Below are 20,197 nucleotides of genomic sequence, written 5' to 3' on the forward strand. Positions count from 1 at the left end.
TTGCTAGATTAGTTTACAAAGTTAAAAGAGGATAAATAAGCTAGTATGCATCCTCGTAATTTGACTGGGACAATTAGACATAGCATCACAAGGTTTTATAATAGACCATACTTAAACTAGAAGAGCATAAGGAAGATGGTTTTTTTGAGGATACCAAATTCAAAATACTGTAGAATTATTACTTCGTACCCTGACGACCAAGCACTTTCTAGGATACTCGTATGAGAAACTTATAAGTAAAAATTTTATTTTAACAAATTTTAGATGTCCAACTATACGAAATTTTAAATGGTATGAAGATATATCTATAACATAAGAATTCCAAAAGGCTGATAACATGGGTACAAAACCTATGTCCAACCCTTCTAGTTCTCGATAAAAGATTTTTTGCAGAAAAATTCTGGAAAACGTGATAACATGGGGTACAAAACCAAAAATCAATTACTTGCTTTCGTTTTTTTTTTTTTTTTAAATAAAGGATTACAAATATGTTGATGTTTTTTTTTGCCTTTTCGGGGATAAATTGAAATTGATGTCTACTTTTGTTTTCTTAGTGTTATTTTTTCACAAAATTCTTCTGACGTTAACATTTTTTTCTAAAATAAGTTTACTGTATTAAGACAATGATAGGAGTTGTAATTCTCGAAAACGGTTACATCCGTTGTAAACGCAAGAGAAATGTTTTCCACGTTGTGCAACAAAGAAATAAAAAGCTTAGCAACTATGAATTTGTTATACCAACAAACAAAATGTGACATGAATCAATCATACCGTAATATCCAATCAAACTTTCTTTATGACTTGTTTGCCAATAAACTGTATATATGGATATTATGATAGTCGGTATATGTATGTGTCAATTATCAGGAAGTTTTTAATCAAAAAAAAAATTATATTAGTAAGTTAACCATATTGTGAGGGCTAATTAGATAAATAAGTTTTTTTTTTTCAAATCCCCTACCAAAAAAAAAACAAGTTTTTTCAAATATATTTGGGTAAAGAATTTGAAATAACACATTAACAATTTTTTTTTGAAAAAGAACACATGAACAGTTACTATACTGTGAATAAAGAATGTAAAAAATAAAGTGAATATAATATGGGGAAAAGGGGTTAATTGTGTAGATATAATATTTATGTTTGAGAAAAGCTAATGATATTGGTATAGTGAGCTATGTACCATTTTAAATTTAATCATTCATCTTGACACGTTCACACGCTATCGACCATATACCCTATATGTTTACTTTCTTATGCTGACCTTATTGAAATAATTTACATATCCTAGATTATTATTAACAATATGAACAATATTTACAATGAATATTTGAGTAAAACGAAATAACCAAAAAAAAAATTTAAATTAAAATTAGAGGGTTACGTCTTTTTTTATGGTAAAACTTATAAAAATGTTTTACATCCGTCTTCAGTATTACTTAATTTTTCATGTTTGGCTATTATTTTATTTTCTTGACACTCTATTGGGCTGAGCTTTGTATAGTGGGCCTCGATATTGTATAAACCGTCTTGTGTATTACTTGTTCGGCACTCTACGTTTAGGGTTCCTTGTGTCATCGAGTCTTGTATATAAAGGCTGTGAGGCAGACATTAATAACACACAACACAATATTCATTCAATATTTACATGGTATCAGAGCATAGATCCTTCTAATTGATCTAGGGTTCTAAATTTCTTTACAGTTTTCTTCTTGAGTTGTTTCTCTTTCGTTATTAGAAACAAAAGCTTTTGTGTTCGTGTAAGATGGGGGATGAGAATAAGAAGATGGTTGAAACTGGCGTGACCGGTGACAAAGGTGTGGGTGTGACGCCCTACTCTGTGTTTTCCTCCGATAACCAGGGGCTCTTATCACCTCGGTGCAGCTAAAAGGTGATAATTATAACGAGTGGGCTACGAAGATGTTGAATGCTTTGCAAGCAAAGAGAAAGACGGGATTCATTGACGGGAGTCTCAAAAAGCCGTGTGAGGGACATGCCGATCTGGAGTCTTGGTTGAGTGTAAACTCAATGATAGTCGGGTGGTTGAGAACGTCAATTGAGCCGCGTGTGAGATCGACGGTGACGTTCATCAACGATGCTCACAAGTTGTGGGAAAATCTTAAAGAGAGATTCTCGGTTGGGAACAAGGTGCGTGTGCATCAGTTGATGGCTAAGTTGGCTTCGTGTAAGCAAGATGGGCAAGCGGTGATCGACTACTATGGGCGGCTTGCTAAGATGTGGGAAGAACTCCAAACGTATCGACCTCTACCGGCGTGTACGTGTGGAGCAGCAGCAGCGTATGAAAAGGAGAGAGAAGAAGAACGAGTTCACCAATTTGTGATGGGACTCGATGAGTCCAGGTTTGGGCATGTCGTGACTGCAATAATCGAAGCAGATGTGTTGCCAGATCTCGGTAAAGCTTATAACAAAGTTATCCGCGAAGAAGATCGACTCAACTCCGCCAAAGCTCGCGAACAGCAACATGAAGCTGTTGGGTTCGTGGCTCGTTTAGAGCAAGGAAATGGTGAATCAAGTGGAGCTCGTCGTGACGGAGTACAAGTGTCGGGTGGAAACAGAGGACGTGATCGGCTCTGTTCTCATTGTGGTCGAGCTGGGCATGACAAGAGTACTTGCTGGCAGATTATAGGGTATCCCGAATGGTTTTCGGAGAGAGGGGGTCGAGGAGGACGTGGTCAGTCACGCGGAGGTGGACGTGGTGGTCACTTAGGTGGAAGAGGAAAAGGTCAAGTGAATGTTGCGTACGCAACAAGTCCGAATCATAATGCATCCTCCACGGACCTATCAAAAGAACAGATGTTGCAAGCACTCTCGCAGCTGCTCAGAGACAAGTCCAGTGGTGGCAGTGACAAGCTAAACGGTAAGAAATACGGATATGTGATACTTGATACAGGAGCATCACACCACATGATGGAAGACTTGTCGATTCTTTCAAATCTCAAAAATACTACACCATACACAGTCGGTTTTGCAGATGGAAGTACGACTTTGTCAAAACAAACGGGCGTGTTTTGTTTGTCAGTTCGTATCAGTTTATATGAAGTGTTATATGTACCTGATTTGAATTGCACGTTAGTATCGGTTTCAAAACTTTTGAAACATACTAACTGTTTTGCATTTTTCACCGATGTGGTGTGTGTTTTACAAGACCGGTTTTCGAGGACGCTGATTGGAGCCGGGACAGAACGTGATGGAGTTTATTATTTTACGGATGTCAAAGCTGCTCGAGTAAACAAGACAGTTCGGAAGGTTGATGAAGTTTTGTGGCATCAGCGATTAGGACATCCTTCATTTTCAGTATTATCTACTATGCCTTTGTTTTCTGGTGTTTCTGCTTCTGCTAGCCCTAGTCATTGTGAGACATGTTTTTGGGCTAAGCAAACTAGAGAGATATTTTTTGATAGTATTAATAAAACAAGTGAGTGCTTTTCTTTGATTCATGTCGATGTCTGGGGTCCGTATCGCATAAAAGCCTCTAACGGCGCAGCTTATCTTTTGACAATCTTGGATGATTTTTCCCGAAGTGTGTGGGCGTTTTTGTTGTTGGAAAAATCAGAAGTAAAGACTGTTCTTCAAAACTTTTGTGCTTACTCGGAAAAGCAGTTTGGGAAGGCAGTTAAAATGGTTCGAAGTGATAATGGAACAGAGTTTCTTTGTTTGTCATCCTTCTTTAGGGAAAAAGGTATTGTGCATCAAACGACTTGTGTGGGAACACCACAACAGAATGGGAGAGTGGAGAGAAAGCATCGTCACCTCCTCAATGTCGCACGATCTTTGTTGTTTCAAGCTCACTTGCCTACAAAGTTTTGGGGCGAAGCTGTGTTAACGGCGGCACATGTTATCAATTTGACGCCAACAAAGATACTTCACAACAAATATCCTCATGAAGTTTTGTTTGGAAAACAACCAGTGTACGATGATTTGAGAGTGTTCGGTTCTTTGTGTTATGCACATAAGCAGATTCGGGACAAAGACAAGTTTGTTCCTCGTAGTAGAAAGTGTGTGTTTGTGGGTTACCTGTACGGGAAGAAAGGTTGGAAGTTATATGATTTGGACACTAATGAATTTTTTGTCTCTCGTGATGTTATATTAAAGGAGGGTGAATTTCCTTTTTCTGTTACGACAGAACCAGAGTCTCCTCGTGGTGCTCCAATTCACCCTTGTGACACTGATTGGGTTATTGATAAATTGGATCCTATTGAAAACAGGGGGAGTGGTAGTACGTCCGACGACAGGGGGAGTACCCCATGTAGTGGTTTGGTTGTTGATCTTGTTGAACCAGAAGTCCAAGATGTTAGTCCCGCTGAGCTTGATGAGGCAATTATCGCAGTCGGACCTACTCTACCAGCTAGTTCGTCACTGGTTGTTGACGAGACTAGTAGTCGTGATAGTACTAGTGTTGTGTCACAGCCCGACCTTGAAATGGGACAGGGCAAACGTCAAAAAATACCGTCTGTTCGTTTGCAAGATTATGTGTTGTACAATGCAGTGGCATCTAACTCCGCTCATCACGTTCTTCCCGCTCCCTCCATCAACGATTCTCGCGACACGGTCCAAGGTAATTCACTCTATCCTCTCACTGATTTTATCACTGATGCACGGTTTTCTTCTACGCATAAGGCGTTTCTTGCAGCCGTGAGTGCGGAAAAAGAACCAAGAAGTTTTAAAGAAGCTATCAAAGATAAGCGTTGGTCGGGTGCTATGGGTAACGAGGTTGGAGCTCTTGAAGAAACAAACACATTTAGTGTCGCTGAGTTGCCTCCAGGGAAGGTTGCTCTCAACACGATGTGGGTTTATAAAATTAAGTATCACTCCAACGGGAGTATTGAACGTTATAAGGCAAGACTTGTGGTCTTGGGAAATCGACAAGTAGCTGGAAGGGATTTTGCTGAAACTTTCGCACTGGTTGTCAAAATGACAACGGTCCGCGCCCTGTTACGTATCGTTGCTGCGAACAATTGGTAAGTGCATCAAATGGATGTGCACAACGCTTTCTTGCATGGTGATCTTCGTGAAGAAGTGTATATCAAGCTTCCACAAGGTTTTACACACTCAGCTCCGAATAAAGTGATTCGACTTCACAAATTTCTTTACGGTTTACGACAAGCACCGCGATGTTGGTATGAGAAAATATCTACGGCTCTCGTGAAGGCTGGTTTTGTTCAGTCCTACTCTGATTACTCTTTGTTTAGTTACACTCGTGGAAGTGTAGAGATTCGGGTTTTGGTGTACGTTGACGATCTCGTTGTTTGTGGAAACGATGGTGATGCTATTCGCAACTTTAAGATATATCTTGGAGAGTGTTTTCGTATGAAGGATTTGGGAAAACTCAAATATTTTCTCGGTATTGAGATTGCTCGTAATGAAGAAGGTTTTATGTTGACACAAAGAAAGTATGCCTTGGATATTGTTAGTGAAACAGGGTTGTTGGGTTCACGGCCTGCTGCTACACCAATAGAACAAAACCATCACTTAGCTTCGGATTCAAGTCCTTACATTCCGGAGCCTGCCTCGTATCGACGACTCGTTGGTCGTCTCATTTATCTGGCCAACACTCGACCTGATCTTTCTTATTCTGTTCATATCTTGTCTCAATTCATGCAGAAACCACGGGAGAGGCATATGGATGCTGCATTACGTGTTTTCTCTTACCTTAAGGGAACAGCTGGCCAGGGAATTCTACTTAGTTCTCGTCCCGACTTGGAACTCTTAGTTTATTGTGATGCCGATTGGGGAACGTGTCCGTTGTCTCGTCGCTCTTTAACCGCTTACGTTACCTTGTTTGGTGGGTCACCTACTTCTTGGAAGACCAAGAAACAGAAGGTGGTGTCACAGTCGTCTTGTGAAGCTGAGTATCGCGCAATGTCTATTGCCACACGTGAGATAATGTGGTTACGACAACTTTTTACAGATTTGGGTTTCCCACCAACCGGTATGTCTTGTCTCTTCTGTGTTAGTAAGTCTGCTCTCTATATTGCTGCAAATCCGGTGTTTCATGAACGCACGAAATATATCGAAATTGATTGTCATCGGGTACGTGATGCCATCAAAAGTGAAGTTCTTACAACTGCTCATATCGGTACCAAAGAACAATTGGCTGATCTTTTGACTAAGGTTTTGGGGAAGGTTCAGTTCAGTGTTTTATTGTCCAAGTTAGACGTTTGTGATCTGCACGCTCCATCTTGAGGGGGAGTATTGGGCTGAGCTTTGTATAGTGGGCCTCAATATTGTATAAACCGTCTTGTGTATTACTTGTTCGGCACTCTACGTTTAGGGTTCCTTGTGTCATCGAGTCTTGTATATAAAGTCCGTGAGGCAGACATTAATAACACACAACACAATATTCATTCAATATTTACACACTCCAATAATTTATTTGGAAATTATTAGCTACGATTCATCTGTAACTCGCAAACAGTACAAAAATCTCCATCTACCGCACAAAAAATGACATCTTTCTTGGTTGTAGTTAACACTCATGATTGCTTTATATCTGATATCAAATATCATGTAGCCAGAACAGAAAAGTCGTCGTCATCTCCTCATGTAATTTCTCTGAAGGGTTGTCTTCCATTAGTAGAAGAAATATGAAAATCTGAAATAAATAATGACCGAGATAACTAATATGTAGTGTATATAATCGATGCAACTTCCACTCTCACTATTGTTATCCCAATTCGGTGTCGGAACAAATTGCTTTTTCACAATGGGTTTTATGATTCACCATTGGTTGGAAGACCAGAAGAATAACAATTAATATTCCAGAAACAAATGTCGCTGAGAGAAAGCCGTTGACGACGACTGCTTCGTGATGAGACGCCCATCCCACTCTTGTTTTAAACTATATGATGTGTCGACCACGGAAAATAGAGAATCATCTTTCTGATTTTTTGTTCTAAACATCGATTTTTTTGTTCAAATATTTTAAAAGCATCATATGTTTGACACAAAATGTGCATCACGAATAATTATAAATTTAATAAATATGTTACTAATTATTATTAACGTATTTATAAATTAGTTATATATAAGACGTATTATTTTGATGATTTTGTTTTTAATTATAATTTTTGTAAATAGGAAAAAAAATCGATGTTTAGAACAAAAATCATAATTAATTAGATTTAGTATCAAAAAAATCATACAAGCTATGCCCTAAGAACGAAAAAAGAGAGGCATAGCTTGTGTGGAAGCAGCGACAGAAAAGTTTAAAGAACGGTAGATTTGCAGATGTTGCCGGAAAGACTAGTGATCTCCATCTCTTTCTATTTTCCTATATAGGTGAATCCTTAGATTATAGAAGAAACCTATCCATCTCCATTTTCCTTTATATTTGGTATTGCTGAAATCAGACGCTGCGACACCTCAATGTAAGGCCATACATATGTCATTTATGTTTTTTGGGAAGAGATTTTGGTAATTTTTTTTTTACTTTTATCATCTAGTTCGTTCGTTATGTCTTCACTGGAATTTTTGTAGATCAAACTTTTATTTTTTAATTACATACTGGAGTAAGATTTTTAAAACCCAACAAATTAACAACATGGGAGTCAATAATTAAGTATTCTAAAAATAGTAAAAGATACGAGAGATCATGATGGAAATATGTGATACTTTTGAGTTTTGACAATAGAGCTTTTTTTTTTTTTCCTGGAACTCTACGAAGATATCATTGGAGAGAAATAAACTCCAATAGCATCAAAAGAACCACCATCCCTTCCATGGAACCCGATGATAACATTATCTTTACTCTCCAACACAAATTTGGTACCAATGACCAATCCAAATGTCTGAGAGATTCTCCCTTTTGATGTTTTGAAAGTCAATGACGTAAGGACTAAGTAGTTACCCTCGTGGATGTGGTCGTATGTACCCTCCACAGATGTCATATACTCATTCGGAAAGTCCACAACAAACTGCAATGAATATATAAATTTTTAAGGACCAACCTTAAAAAAACAAGGTAGGCCTAGAATAGTATAATTCAATTCATATACCATTTTCAAAAACAGTACTCATGATTGATTAATTTTAAAATAGAAACTACAATGTTTATAAAAACATTGTACATCTTCTTGTATATAGACGAATAATGTATAGGGATATACCGATATAGAGATACTTACCTCTTGTGTCTCTCCATTCTTCATCCCATGATAACGTGTTACTACTTGGCCATCTTGGTCATAGTCGATGTTCATACTCCTTATATGAGTTTCAGTAAAAGTAACATACACCTTTCTTACACCGTCGTAATTAGAACCATCATCCCAATATTCGCCTCCTGTTATGCCACCTTGGAGTTCCGATTTGGTAGGAGGAGTCTTTAAATATGCTCCAATAGAGCGTAGGTTATGCAACGCAGATCCATGGAAGCCAATGCTGATTTTTCCTTCGACTCCTAGTGAAAACTTAGTACCCTTTTGATATCCAATAAAATCTGAAGTCTTGAGGTTTGTTTTGAATTGTAGAGCTTGCATCACACCGGTCTTTTCATTGTAGTAACCCTCAACAGATACAATTTGTTCATACTTGAGATGGTCAATCTCCAACTGGAAACAAAAGAAAAATTGCAAAACTTGACAAAAGATTTAATTACGCATATATATGACATAATTATTATGGTTTCTAGAAAAACCTTTAATAACGATGCAGTTTTGATCGCAAAATAAGTATAATTTTATGCTAGATATTATTGTTGGTTTTTGAAAGTGTAGTTGCAATATTTTTTTCCTTCGTAGCTTTAATATACCAACATGCATGAAAATATGAATTGAAACATACCGTCTGTGTGAAACCATCGGCTGAACCACCATGGACTGATCCATTAATAGATTGTCCATCCTTGACATAGTCGACTTTGATGTACTGAATCCCTTCATGATCACCTCGTATATAGACTTTTGCTACATTATCATGGTTGGCTCCATCATCCCACAACTTCCCTCCTTTCCCACCTATTGCTTCTACCTTTTGGGCCATTGCGAACCCATTTGAATCTTTAACATATAATTGAATTAGTCTATTTATTATGTTTTATCATCTCCTAGTCATTATTACTTTATATATGCTGGGACTATATATGAATAACTGAAATTAAAGTACGTAGTTATTTAAAATCAAATCAGCAACTGTGTTCAGAAAGGAAGGAAGCACTCGTCGCGGTCTCGTTTTAAGTTCTTTGGAAATCAAGTCGATCACAATTCACAGAAATTTACTTGGAGCTTTATAGGCTGATCTTTTTCACCTAAAAACATTAATGTTCTACTGTAACATTCATACGTACGGATGGATAGAAGAAGACGTAGAGATCTTATTAATTACCTATAATGACAGATGAGAGAAAGAGAAAAAGATAGATGATGACCATGATCGAAATGTATGCTATTAGTGATTGCTGAATCCATAAGTTGGGGATGTAGAGGCTTATTTATACATTTTTCACATTAATTTGTATATTAGCGTGTAAATATGAAACTCTGACAAGTGGCCCATGAGGCATTATAGAAATAATGTTCCTAAATTATCAAGTTTTCATCGTTTTCAAGGTATGTACAGTCTGTTTAAAAACACCTTCAATGGTTTTGACTTTTGATCAGTGTAAACTGAAATCTAACCTAAAACCATCGTAACTCAAAAACGTTATGTGACTCTGAAGTATTACTTTGATTTAGTTATTGAACTTTATCATTGACCAGTATTATATTAAATGAATTTTAATATGTTGACATCGTTAAATATACTATTTAGAATTTCAAGAACTAGAAAGTTAGATCATCATTCCGTTATCACATGAAGTTTGATTGTATTAGAGTGTTGCTCTAGTTTGTTGCTGCTGAGCTGGATTAGTTAGATGACCTAGCATGAGTTTGCAAATTGGAGAATTGTTATTTATACTATCTCTCACAAATCTTGATATCTGGATCAAGATCTATTTGGTCCGTGCCTAACGTCTCATGCATTCCGTACCTCTTCAGAGTTGACTTACATATTTATTATTTGTCCAAATTAAGTAATTAATTAATTAACTGTTGACTTAAACATATATGTACAGTATATACATAAAATCTTGATTATTACTGTATTATTATTATTTAGAATCTCGATTCTTTGTATCGAATGAACAATTAATATAAAGACGGAGAAAATTATGTAAATAGCAATATAAAAATGACAAAATGGTGTGGTTCAGGGATGGAGATTATAAATCATATTCTCTTTGAGTGTCTCCATTCGCGGATGATATGAGATTTGTCTCCGGTTTTGTTGATGCCGGATGGCAGGGCAGGCCCTATGCTAAAAGTGGCCTAAAGCATTTTCAAAACTTAAAGAGAAAAAAAACAAAAAACTCATGAAGTGACAAAATAAGACTCGAACCGAAGACATTAAACATAACAAAGGACTACTGAACAATCATACCAAACAGATTATTTTGTATTTGTGGCCTTTCAGTTATCTATATCTACTGTGGCCTAAAGCAAGTGCTTTGCTTGCCTTATGGATGGGCTGAGACTGCCGGATGGCTTCCCGCTCAGTATACTCGAATCTAGACTTTATTTTTGCGGACATCATCCCAATCCGGGATTTCGGATATAGGATTCCGCCTACCTTGAATTTTATGGTCAATTTGGAAGGATAGGAACAAAAAAGTTTTTCAGGGAATAGAGACAGAGCCAATTGATATTATAAATCAGGCAGCAAATGATAAATTACTGTGTGAGGAGGCCAAATCCTTCTCTGTGAGATGCTTGGATTCTTCGCCAACTTTGGAAGTACGAGATCCTTCTCCTCGATGTTAGGTAGATGGTTCCTGGAAAGGTTCAGTTCCTTTTGTGGGTCTGGGGTCATGGTATTGTAATAGTGAAGATACGACGCTTCTCCTGGGAGCACGGAGTCTTAGACGCAGCCCTACACCACTACATTCGGAGTTACAAGCCTTGATTTGGGCTATGGAGTCCATTCTGGCGGCTGGCGTTGATTGTCAAACTTTTGAGTCGGATTATGCAGAGTTAGTCGCAATGGTGCAGTCCCCTGACGATTGGCCCGCCTTCTCGAATTTGTTGGACGATTTTAATTCCCTCAGATTATCCATTCCCTCCTTCACTCTTATCCAGATTCCACGGGCGTAAAATGTGAGGACAGATTATCTTGTTCGTTCTTCAAGATCTTTAGTTTCTGAATCTTTTTTTGTAAACTTTTATCCTCCGGTTTGGGCAACCAACCTTGGAGTCCTCTTTTAATTTAATGTTTGGTTGAAAAACAAAAATGACAAAAAAACTTTAAATATTTGGAACAATTATTAGAGTCAATTATTACGCAAGACGGATTAATTTTTGATAAAGCGTATATCTGAATCGATTCCTAAACTAATGACAACTAAACCTACTTGTATTTAATCTAGTTCAATATCAGATCTGGTATATAAATAAGAAAGGACCATATGGATGTAATTTGGTCACTACGTCTTCAAAAACAATCCAAAATTTGGCAATAGGAAAAAGTCACTTCTCTTAGCTTATAAGTGTTGATGTCTTAAGCCTAAATGCTTGGGGAATGATCATGATTCATGAACTCTGCCCAACTCAGTTGATCACATACAATTTTATAACAATTCAGTCAGTTCTCATCCCAAAACCGCCAAACCTACTTGTATTTATTTTGATATACATATCCCATCACAGATTTCGTATGTGAATGTGAATACGAAAGGATCATGAGTTTGACTTTGCACTATAGATGATTAATTAGTTACTCACTTTTCCCGTTTTCTTCATGTGTTCAGTATTATTTATAAGATTTGAGGTTTCTTAGCTCAAGATTGATTCATAAGTACGAAAGATATACTAGGAACCTACTTGTATTTAACTAATCCCATCACATATCTGGTAAATGAACACTACGAAGATTTATGAATTTTACTTTGGACAATAGATAATTGGTTACTCAATTTCCCCGCCTTCTTCGTGTGTTGAGTTATAAGATGGAAGCTTGTAACTCAAGATTGATATTTAACTTTTCGTTTTGTTTGGTAAAAGATTCTTTTTAGGGAGCTCGGCGGGCCAACAAGCAAATGACACAATTTCTCTACTCTACTCTTTTTTTTTTTTTTGAACGAACACAATTTCTCTACTCAAGAACCAATATGCTTAAGTTTACTCAAGAAAAATAACTTTGACTTGCTATCCAAGCCAGGGGAACTCTCTTGTAATCTTTGAGCTCATCTTGATCAGTTAAGAAATCTCTTTTCTTCGATCTCTGGTCTTTAAATTATTTTCTTAAATAAGTTGTATGAGTTTGCTCGCACACTAGATATTATATTTAAAATATTATTCTCTCTGTTTCATGTTAAGTATCATTTTAAACTGAAAATTTTGTTTCAAAATAAGTGTCATTTTGTATTTTCAATGTAGATGTTTGGAAATTTTTTCAATTTTATCCCTACTAATTTAGTATATTGACCAATAAAAAAATTGTATAATATATTAATAAGAGGTAAACTAAAAAATTTAATGATTTTCTTAATATGCGTGAGAAATCATAAAATGACACTTAATATGAAACAGAGGAAGTATGTTGTTGTAAAAAAGTTTCGTTCTTTCTAGCTTTCTCGTAAATTAAAGTTGACGAAATAGATGTAATAATATTGAATTTGTAAAGTCACATTATTTAGCAAAAATAAGAATATATGGTTGACAAAAAAAAAGAAGGCTATTAATAACTACCAACCACTAAAATAAGAATAAAACAATTTTTTATAATAATGAATCTTAATTTACTTTTGCCTTGTTAAATTATACTCCCTCTGTTCTTAACTGATCCCATTTTTAGTGTTTTCACACACAATAAAACTTGATTATGTATGTCTTTTTTTTTGTAATTTCAATTTTCTATAATTTTAAACCAATAGTTATTTTTTTTTGAAATTTACAATTCAACATTAATAACTATTAAAAATACATTGTTAATTAAAAAAAATATCTTTTTGAAACAAACTTTTTCTTAGAAATAGGATTAATAAGGAATGGAGGGAGTATAAGTCTGCTAATTTTTAACATTTGGAAGTGTTATCAATGGTTTCAATTATTGAGTTTGAACTTGAAAAATAAACATATAAATGCACAAAACAGACGACAACCTTAGCCATAAAGAAAAAGAAGGAGATATGCACATTTTGTTTTACATATAAGTAAAAATACAATGTGAAATACTGAAATAGGGCATAATTTAGCTCTTGTTTTATTACATTAGATTTGCAAACTCAAAGACAATATGTGATTTATAAAGAAGGTCGGAAACAAGTACAGTAAAAGTAAAACATTAAAAGATACAATGGAGGATAAGCCTTTTACAGTTGTTTTTCTCGAACCTTGGTCGTATGCAAATCCCCTAGTACCACATCTTTTAATCTAAGCTATTGGCTATTTGGATGGTTGATTATAGATCCTAGATATGTAAATGAATGGAAGGTTATCGGCATTATGATCTCCTCCCTACGGAGTGGAGATTACCGAAACCTCTTCATCCTTGTTCCCACATGTGTCCTTCAAATATCGAACCTGCTCAAGTGCTTATCAGCAACACCAAGGAAAGTTCTCATGGTAAGAGGCTGGCAATTCCCGGCATTATGATCCCGTCTCCTTGGAGCGGTGATTACCGGAGATTCTCCAACTCTCGAGGCTTGCTCCTATCCTCTGTCCCATTATCCTTATTGTGCTTTGTCCCGGCAAACCATGAGGTATATGACAGCTTATCAACGTCACATGAATCAGGTCTGATCGTGACTATTTCAAATCTCCCCGAATTGCTCGCGGAAGTGTCTATGACACACCATGAGATCGCTTGTGGCTTGTTGCTCGTTTGCTTCAGTCTCCGACCCTCTATGGCCTATCAAACCTTTACCATTGTATGCCCTTTAAAGTTTATTGTAACCCTTTCAATGCTTATTGTAACCTTTGCTATGTTTGAAGCTCTTGTTAACTCTGCCTTTGAGGCTTTATTAGAATGAAAAAGCAAGGCTTGTTTGACAAAAAAAAGATTTGCAAACTCAAAGACAATATGTGATTTATAAAGAAGGTCGGAAACAAGTACAGTAAAAGTAAAACATTAAAAGATACAATGGATGATAAGCCTTTTACAGTTTTTAAGTGAACCGTATACGTTCTGATAACCTTTTGCAGTTTCGAATGACGAAGGAATCATATTGGAGAGAAATAAACACCGATAGCATCGAAAGCACCACCATCTCTCCCATGAAATCCGACAATAGCATTACCTTGACTCTCCAACACAAATTTGGTACCCGACACAACCCCATATGTGGGAGAGACTCTCCTTTTCGATGTTTTGAAACTTAACGACGTAATGACCAAAACATAATGATCCGGGAATAGGATATAGTTGTGCGTACCCTCCACTGATGTCAAATATTCATTTGGATAGTCTATCACAAACTGCAGTAAAGAAAACTAATGTTAGTATACACTGAGAAAATAATAGAAATAATCCAAATCTAATATTTAATGTATATATAAAGACTTCTTGACTCATTTGGCTACTAATTTTGTTAATAAGTTTTGGCGTATCTAAAATTAGCAATTCAAGTATGCGTATGGACAATGAATATTAAGTTTAAGAGTTAATAAGATTTTAGGACCTCCTGTGTCTCTCCCTCCTTGTTCCCATGGTGACTTGTCACAACCTGTCCGTCTTTTTCATAGTCGGTGTCGATACTCCTTATAACAGTGCTAATAAAAGTAACAGACACCTTTCTTACACCGTCATAATTAGGACCATCATCCCAATATTCGCCTCCCCAACCACCTATGAGTTCTGACTTAGTAAGAGGAACTTTTGTGAAATATGCTCCGATGGAATTTAGGGCTTTCCCCGCGGATCCATGGAAACCAGTGATCATCTTGCCGCTTACCCCACCAAGTGAAAATTTTGTATTACCCTTTGGATATCCAATCACTTCAGATGTTTTCTTGTTGGTTTTTGATAGACAAATAATATATTTTGTTAACATCAAGAACCAGATCCCGTTCCTTCTTGATGAAAACGAGCACAATTATGATGCTTGGCGTGAGCTCCTTCTCATGCACTGTATGGCCTATGAAGTTTCCGGCCATATCGACGGCACATCCCAACCAGCCAACGCAAACGATGACGCCTGGATGAAACGAGATAATGTTGTCAAGCTTTGGCTTTATGGCACAATGACTCCGCAGCTGTTTCAACATTCCTTCCAAGCTGGCGGCACCGCCCGTGACCTATGGTTACGAGTTGAAAATCAGTTTCTCAACAACAAGGAGGCACGCGCAATTCAACTTGATAACGAATTGCGCACATTGGAGATCGGTGATCTAGGGGTCGCTGCCTATTGCCGGAAGATGAAATCAACAGCTGCTCTCCTTTCCAATGTCGGCTCTCCGATCACAGATCGCACTCTCGTTATGTACATCATCAATGGACTTAACGAGAAATTCGATAACATAATCAATGTTCTTAAACACAAGGATCCATTCCCATCGTTTGATACTGCCAAAACGATGCTTGAATGGGAGGAGAAGCGGCTTAAGAAGTCGCCCCGTGCCACAGCCTCCAATGTCGAATCGTCTTCGTCTTCTACCGCTCTCACTGCTACCTCGACGCAGCAGAATCGAAATGGCTCGAACAGAGGACGCAACAACGGCAATCAGAGCGGAAATCGTCGTGGCGGTCGTGGATTCAACAGGGGCCGCGGCAATTCCTCACACCGAAGTTCCTGGGGTGCGTCATCCTATTGGCCACCACCACCGCCTCCTTACTGGATGCACCCATACCAAGGTTGGCCGCAGGCCTCACCAACACCACCGGCCCCTCCTCGGCAGGCTAATTTGGTTGAGTTCAACCCGCTGCAAGCATATACCTCAGACTCGGTTACAGCTCAACCAGGCTCCGACTGGTACATGGATTCGGGGGCATCATCCCATCTAGCCACTTCTGCAGGTATGCTTCAATCTAATCTTAAACATAGCACCACCGAGTCTGTCATTGTAGGAAACGGTTCTTCCATTCCTGTCACAACCATAGGTTCCACTTCTGTTCGATCAAACACCAAACCTCTGTTGCTTAACAATGTTCTCGTAACTCCGGATATTGTTAAAAATCTCATATCTGTTCGCAAATTCACTAAAGATAATTGGTGCTCAGTTGATTTTGACCCCTTTGGTTTTACTGTGAAGGACCTTCAAACACGGAAAGCCCTGCTCCGATGTGATAGCTCCGGAGACTTGTACTCTCTTCCGTCTTCGTTTAATAAAGTGCCGCCCATCTCTTCTGCTTTGTTGGCTTCTACGCCTGATCTTTGGCACAAAAGATTAGGGCACTCCAATGCTTTTTCTCTTAATTCCATTTTTCGTTCAAATCCGGGTTTATGTAATAAGGGAAGCCTTTCATCTTGTGAACCATGCTTTCTTGGGAAATCAATAAAATTGCCTTTTGTTCCTTCGCTATCAACGGTTTCAAAACCATTTGAGATTATACATTCAGACTTGTGGACATCGCCTGTTCTAAGCTTAAGTGGGATTCGATACTACGTTCTTTTTCTTGATCAATTTACTCACTACTTATGGGTTTATCCTCTTCGCCGTAAGAGTGAAGTTCTATCCAAGTTCCTTCACTTTTCTGCTTATGTTGAAACTCACTTTTCAGAGAAGATCAAAAATGTGCAATGTGATAATGGTGGAGAGTACAACAACAGTGAGTTCCACAAATATTGTGCTTCAAAAGGCATTTCTTTCCGATTTTCTTGTCCTCATACATCACAGCAGAACGGTCGATCCGAGAGAATGATTCGAACCATCAACAATGCGGTTCGAACACTCTTGTTTCAGGCTCGCCTCCCACAATCGTTTTGGGTTGAGGCTCTTCATGCTGCTGTACATGTCCTAAACCTCACTCCATCAAAAGCTGTTCGAAATCAAATTCCACATACTCTTCTCTTTCGCCAGAAACCTCCCTATGAACACTTACGTGTCTTCGGGTGTTTGTGCTATCCGAACCTCAACCACTCAAACCTACCGAAGCTTTCTCCTAGAACAACCCCGTGCCTCTTCCTTGGGTATCCTTCTCAACATCGTGGCTACCGTTGCTTGGACTTAAAAACCAACAAAATCATCATCTCTCGCCATGTGTTTTTCGATGAGGAAAAGTTTCCCGGCGCCGTCTCATCTCTACCCACAAACACTTATCACTTCCTGGAAGTCACCGATGATCCATCTCCTCTGTTCCAAACGATCCTTCAAGCTCCGTTTCGACACACTTCTCCTCCACATATTCCTTCTAGAGCCCAAGCCCATAGGCCCGATCCAATGTTTAAAGCCCCATCTACTATACAAACTCGATCCAGATCAGGTATCTCTAAGCCTAAACAAATCTTTTCCCTTCTTGCCAAGACAAAATCGCCAATCCCTAAAAGCCATCTCCATGCTCTATCCGATCCTAACTGGAATCCCGCAATGACGGATGAACATGGTGCTATGATTAAGACTAAGACTTGGAGCTTAGTACCTAGGCCTCCTAATGTTAATATCGTCGGTCCATGTGGCTCTTTAAACATAAATATGATGCTAATGGTGTTTTGTCTAGACATAAAGCACGGTTGGTGGCTAATGGAAATCACAGGAAGAAGGGGTAGATTTTACAGAGACGTTCAGCCCAGTTGTTAAACCGGCAACAATACGCACTGTTCTTAACGTCGGAGTCGCTTTGAACTGGCCAATTCATCAACTTGATGTCAAAAACGCTTTTCTCCAAGGCGATCTTGACGAAACGGTGTATATGCATCAACCGCCAGGCTTCGTGGATAAGATGCATCCGGGTTATGTTTGCAAGCTCAATAAAGCGATTTACGGCCTAAAGCAAGCCCCGAGGGCTTGGAACACGAAGTTCTCTTCATTTCTGAAACTGATGGGCTTTACGCAAAGTCGAGCCGACTCATCTCTTTTTATTTTCAGGAAAAACAGAGACTTCGCATACCTTCTCCTCTACGTCGACGATATCCTGCTTACAGCGTCTTCCCAAGGTTTAATCCAACGGATCATCGCCAAGATGAAAACTGCCTTTCCGATGACAGATATGGGGAAACTTCATCATTTCTTGGGGATCAAGGCAGATTTCAATACCAAGGGACTCTTCTTGTCGCAGACTCTATATGCCGAGGATATCATTACACGAGCAGGGATGACAGATTGTAAGCCTCTCTCCACCCCTGTGGATCTGAAGTCTAAACTATCGATCGACGAAGGAGAACTTCTTGAAAATCCAACGGTTTACAGACAATTGGCGGGCGCACTGCAATATCTGACGCTGACTCGACCCGATATATCATACGCTGTTCATCAGGTCTGTCTATATATGCACAAACCACGAGTCCCTCATCTCCAGGGACTGAAACGCATCATTCGCTACATCAAAGGCACGTTGACACATGGCATTCAGATGGTCCGAGGACAACTTGATACACTCACGGCTTATTCTGATGCCGATTGGGCGGGATGCCCCGACACTCGCAGATCGACTTCCGGATACTGTGTTTTTCTTGGTCCCAACTTGGTATCCTGGTCCGCTAAAAGACAACCGACACCCTCACGATCAAGCTCCGAGGCAGAATATAAGGGTGTCGCAAACACAGTGGCTGAACTCACGTGGATACGCAATTTGCTGCTTGAACTCCATCGCCCAATCAAGAGTGCTTCAGTGGTGTATTGCGACAACATTGGCTCAGTCTACCTCTCAACAAATCCAGTTAAGCATCAGCGGACCAAGCATATAGAACTTGATATTCATTTCGTTCGTGATAAAGTTGCCATAGGCGAAGTAAAGGTTTTGCACGTGCCTACTTCACTTCAATACGCAGAAATTTTTACCAAAGGCCTTCCCTCCTCGCTGCACTCTGAATTCCGTTCCAGCCTCACCGTCGTTCCGCCGCTGTGACTGAGGGAGGGTGATAGACAAATAATATATTTTGTTACATTATTTTAGGACTTCGTTAATATTGCTTGTAACGTTCCAAGATATGAGGAACCACTCCTATTTTTGTGTAACAACTCTGGCTATAAAGCCACGGATGATCTCTGTGAATAATCAAGGAAATCTTCCATCTTTCAGTTTTGATTTCAAGTGCTTGCATCACACCGGATTTGTCGTAGTAACCGTCCACGGATACAATATGTTCACTGTTTTGGTAATCAATCTCGAACTGCCAAGAAAAATGGTTTATATTTTGATAAGGATTTTCCAGACAACAAGCTAAATATGTGACATGGGGATCTAAAATATCAACAAAATTCACCTTTGATTTCACTGGCCATTGCAATTAAAATGATAGATTAAAAGTTTTGAGAGATTAAAAATTATATATAAAAATCTATATTTATTTTTAAAACATACCATATGTGTGAAACCATTACCCAAAACACCATGGATTGATCTATCTATAGATTGTCCACTTTTGACATAATCAAATTTGATGTATTGTATGCCTTCAAGACCACCTCGTATATAAACCTTTGCTACATTGTCATGGTCACCTCCATCATCCCACAGCTTCCCTCCCTTCCCACCAATTGCATCCAACTTTTGGGCCGTTGCAAATCCATTTGAATCTTCATATATAAAATTGAATAACCTTCGATCTTGTCACTAACTTATATTGAAAACATTATTTTCTAGCAAAGCGTCAAACGAAGTAAAAGTGGAATAATGAAAGTTGTAGCTATTATCTAACTTAACAGTTGGAGCTATATATACAATTTTTGTACATAATTTCGATAAGAATTAATATAGGCAAAACCCATGAAAGTGGCGTGTGTATATGCACTCTGTTCTCTTTAATATCACTAAAACATAAATGCTGTGATTTAAAACAGTGCATTAGGAAGCTTAGTTACCTAAAAAGGCTGAGGTGAGGAATATAAATATATAAATGATAACCATGATCGCTGTGCTATGGTTATTGATGAAGAAGCTGACGATTGGAATGCTTATTTATACAAGTTTTGGTTCTTTCACAGATGTATATTAGCTATACTATATATAACTAGCGGCCTCTAAGTCAATCTTATATAATATGAGAAATTTTTTTTTTAACTTTTTCTGCCAGTGTATTTTTTTTACACTTGACGTTCTATATTTGTGACAC

The 20,197-nt window shown here is 38.2% G+C and overlaps 3 protein-coding genes across 3 annotated transcripts; 1 reads left to right on the top strand and 2 right to left on the bottom strand.

Annotated features, from left to right (window-relative positions):
* Nucleotides 1-1,828: 1,828 nt before the first annotated feature.
* LOC147928860 (uncharacterized) lies at nucleotides 1,829-3,206 on the top strand. The gene is made up of 2 exons (XM_087484402.1): nucleotides 1,829-2,875; nucleotides 3,163-3,206. The coding sequence occupies exons 1-2, from the start codon at nucleotides 1,918-1,920 to the stop codon at nucleotides 3,204-3,206; spliced, it is 1,002 nt and encodes a 333-aa protein (XP_087340528.1). The 5' UTR covers nucleotides 1,829-1,917.
* Nucleotides 3,207-7,572: 4,366 nt separating this feature from the next.
* Nucleotides 7,573-9,408, bottom strand: LOC104742712 (jacalin-related lectin 8-like). The gene is made up of 4 exons (XM_010463745.2): nucleotides 9,340-9,408; nucleotides 8,800-9,014; nucleotides 8,142-8,567; nucleotides 7,573-7,931 (listed from the first exon to the last, which is right to left on the bottom strand). Exons 1-4 carry the CDS (start codon nucleotides 9,383-9,385, stop codon nucleotides 7,674-7,676), a joined length of 945 nt encoding a protein of 314 aa, XP_010462047.1. The 5' UTR covers nucleotides 9,386-9,408; the 3' UTR covers nucleotides 7,573-7,673.
* Nucleotides 9,409-14,210: 4,802 nt separating this feature from the next.
* On the bottom strand, nucleotides 14,211-19,992 carry LOC109128597 (jacalin-related lectin 9-like). Its single transcript, XM_019235223.1, has 5 exons — nucleotides 19,947-19,992; nucleotides 19,447-19,661; nucleotides 19,170-19,255; nucleotides 14,669-15,011; nucleotides 14,211-14,465 (listed from the first exon to the last, which is right to left on the bottom strand). Exons 1-5 carry the CDS (start codon nucleotides 19,990-19,992, stop codon nucleotides 14,211-14,213), a joined length of 945 nt encoding a protein of 314 aa, XP_019090768.1.
* Between the last annotated feature and the right edge of the window lie 205 nt (nucleotides 19,993-20,197).

The sequence above is a fragment of the Camelina sativa genome, chromosome 14 (assembly GCF_030686135.1).
Source record: "Camelina sativa cultivar CO46 ecotype springtype chromosome 14, ASM3068613v1".
NCBI classification, from domain to species: Eukaryota; Viridiplantae; Streptophyta; class Magnoliopsida; order Brassicales; family Brassicaceae; genus Camelina; species Camelina sativa.

Excerpts from the sequence above, each read along its gene's own strand:
- LOC147928860 (XM_087484402.1), top strand. The coding sequence starts at position 1,918 with ATGTTGAATGCTTTGCAAGCAAAGAGAAAGACGGGATTCATTGACGGG. Across the intron at positions 2,876-3,162 it reads TGGCAGTGACAAGCTAAACG|GACCGGTTTTCGAGGACGCT; the intron begins GTAAGAAATACG and ends TGTGTTTTACAA.
- LOC104742712 (XM_010463745.2), bottom strand. The coding sequence starts at position 9,385 with ATGGTCATCATCTATCTTTTTCTCTTTCTCTCATCTGTCATTATAG. Across the intron at positions 9,015-9,339 it reads TCTCTCATCTGTCATTATAG|ATTCAAATGGGTTCGCAATG; the intron begins GTAATTAATAAG and ends TATATGTTAAAG. Across the intron at positions 8,568-8,799 it reads CCGATGGTTTCACACAGACG|TTGGAGATTGACCATCTCAA; the intron begins GTATGTTTCAAT and ends TTTTGTTTCCAG.
- LOC109128597 (XM_019235223.1), bottom strand. The coding sequence starts at position 19,992 with ATGGTTATCATTTATATATTTATATTCCTCACCTCAGCCTTTTTAG. Across the intron at positions 15,012-19,169 it reads GTGATGCAAGCACTTGAAAT|AAAAACCAACAAGAAAACAT; the intron begins CAAAACTGAAAG and ends TATTTGTCTATC. Across the intron at positions 14,466-14,668 it reads AGGAGGGAGAGACACAGGAG|TTTGTGATAGACTATCCAAA; the intron begins GTCCTAAAATCT and ends TCTTTACTGCAG.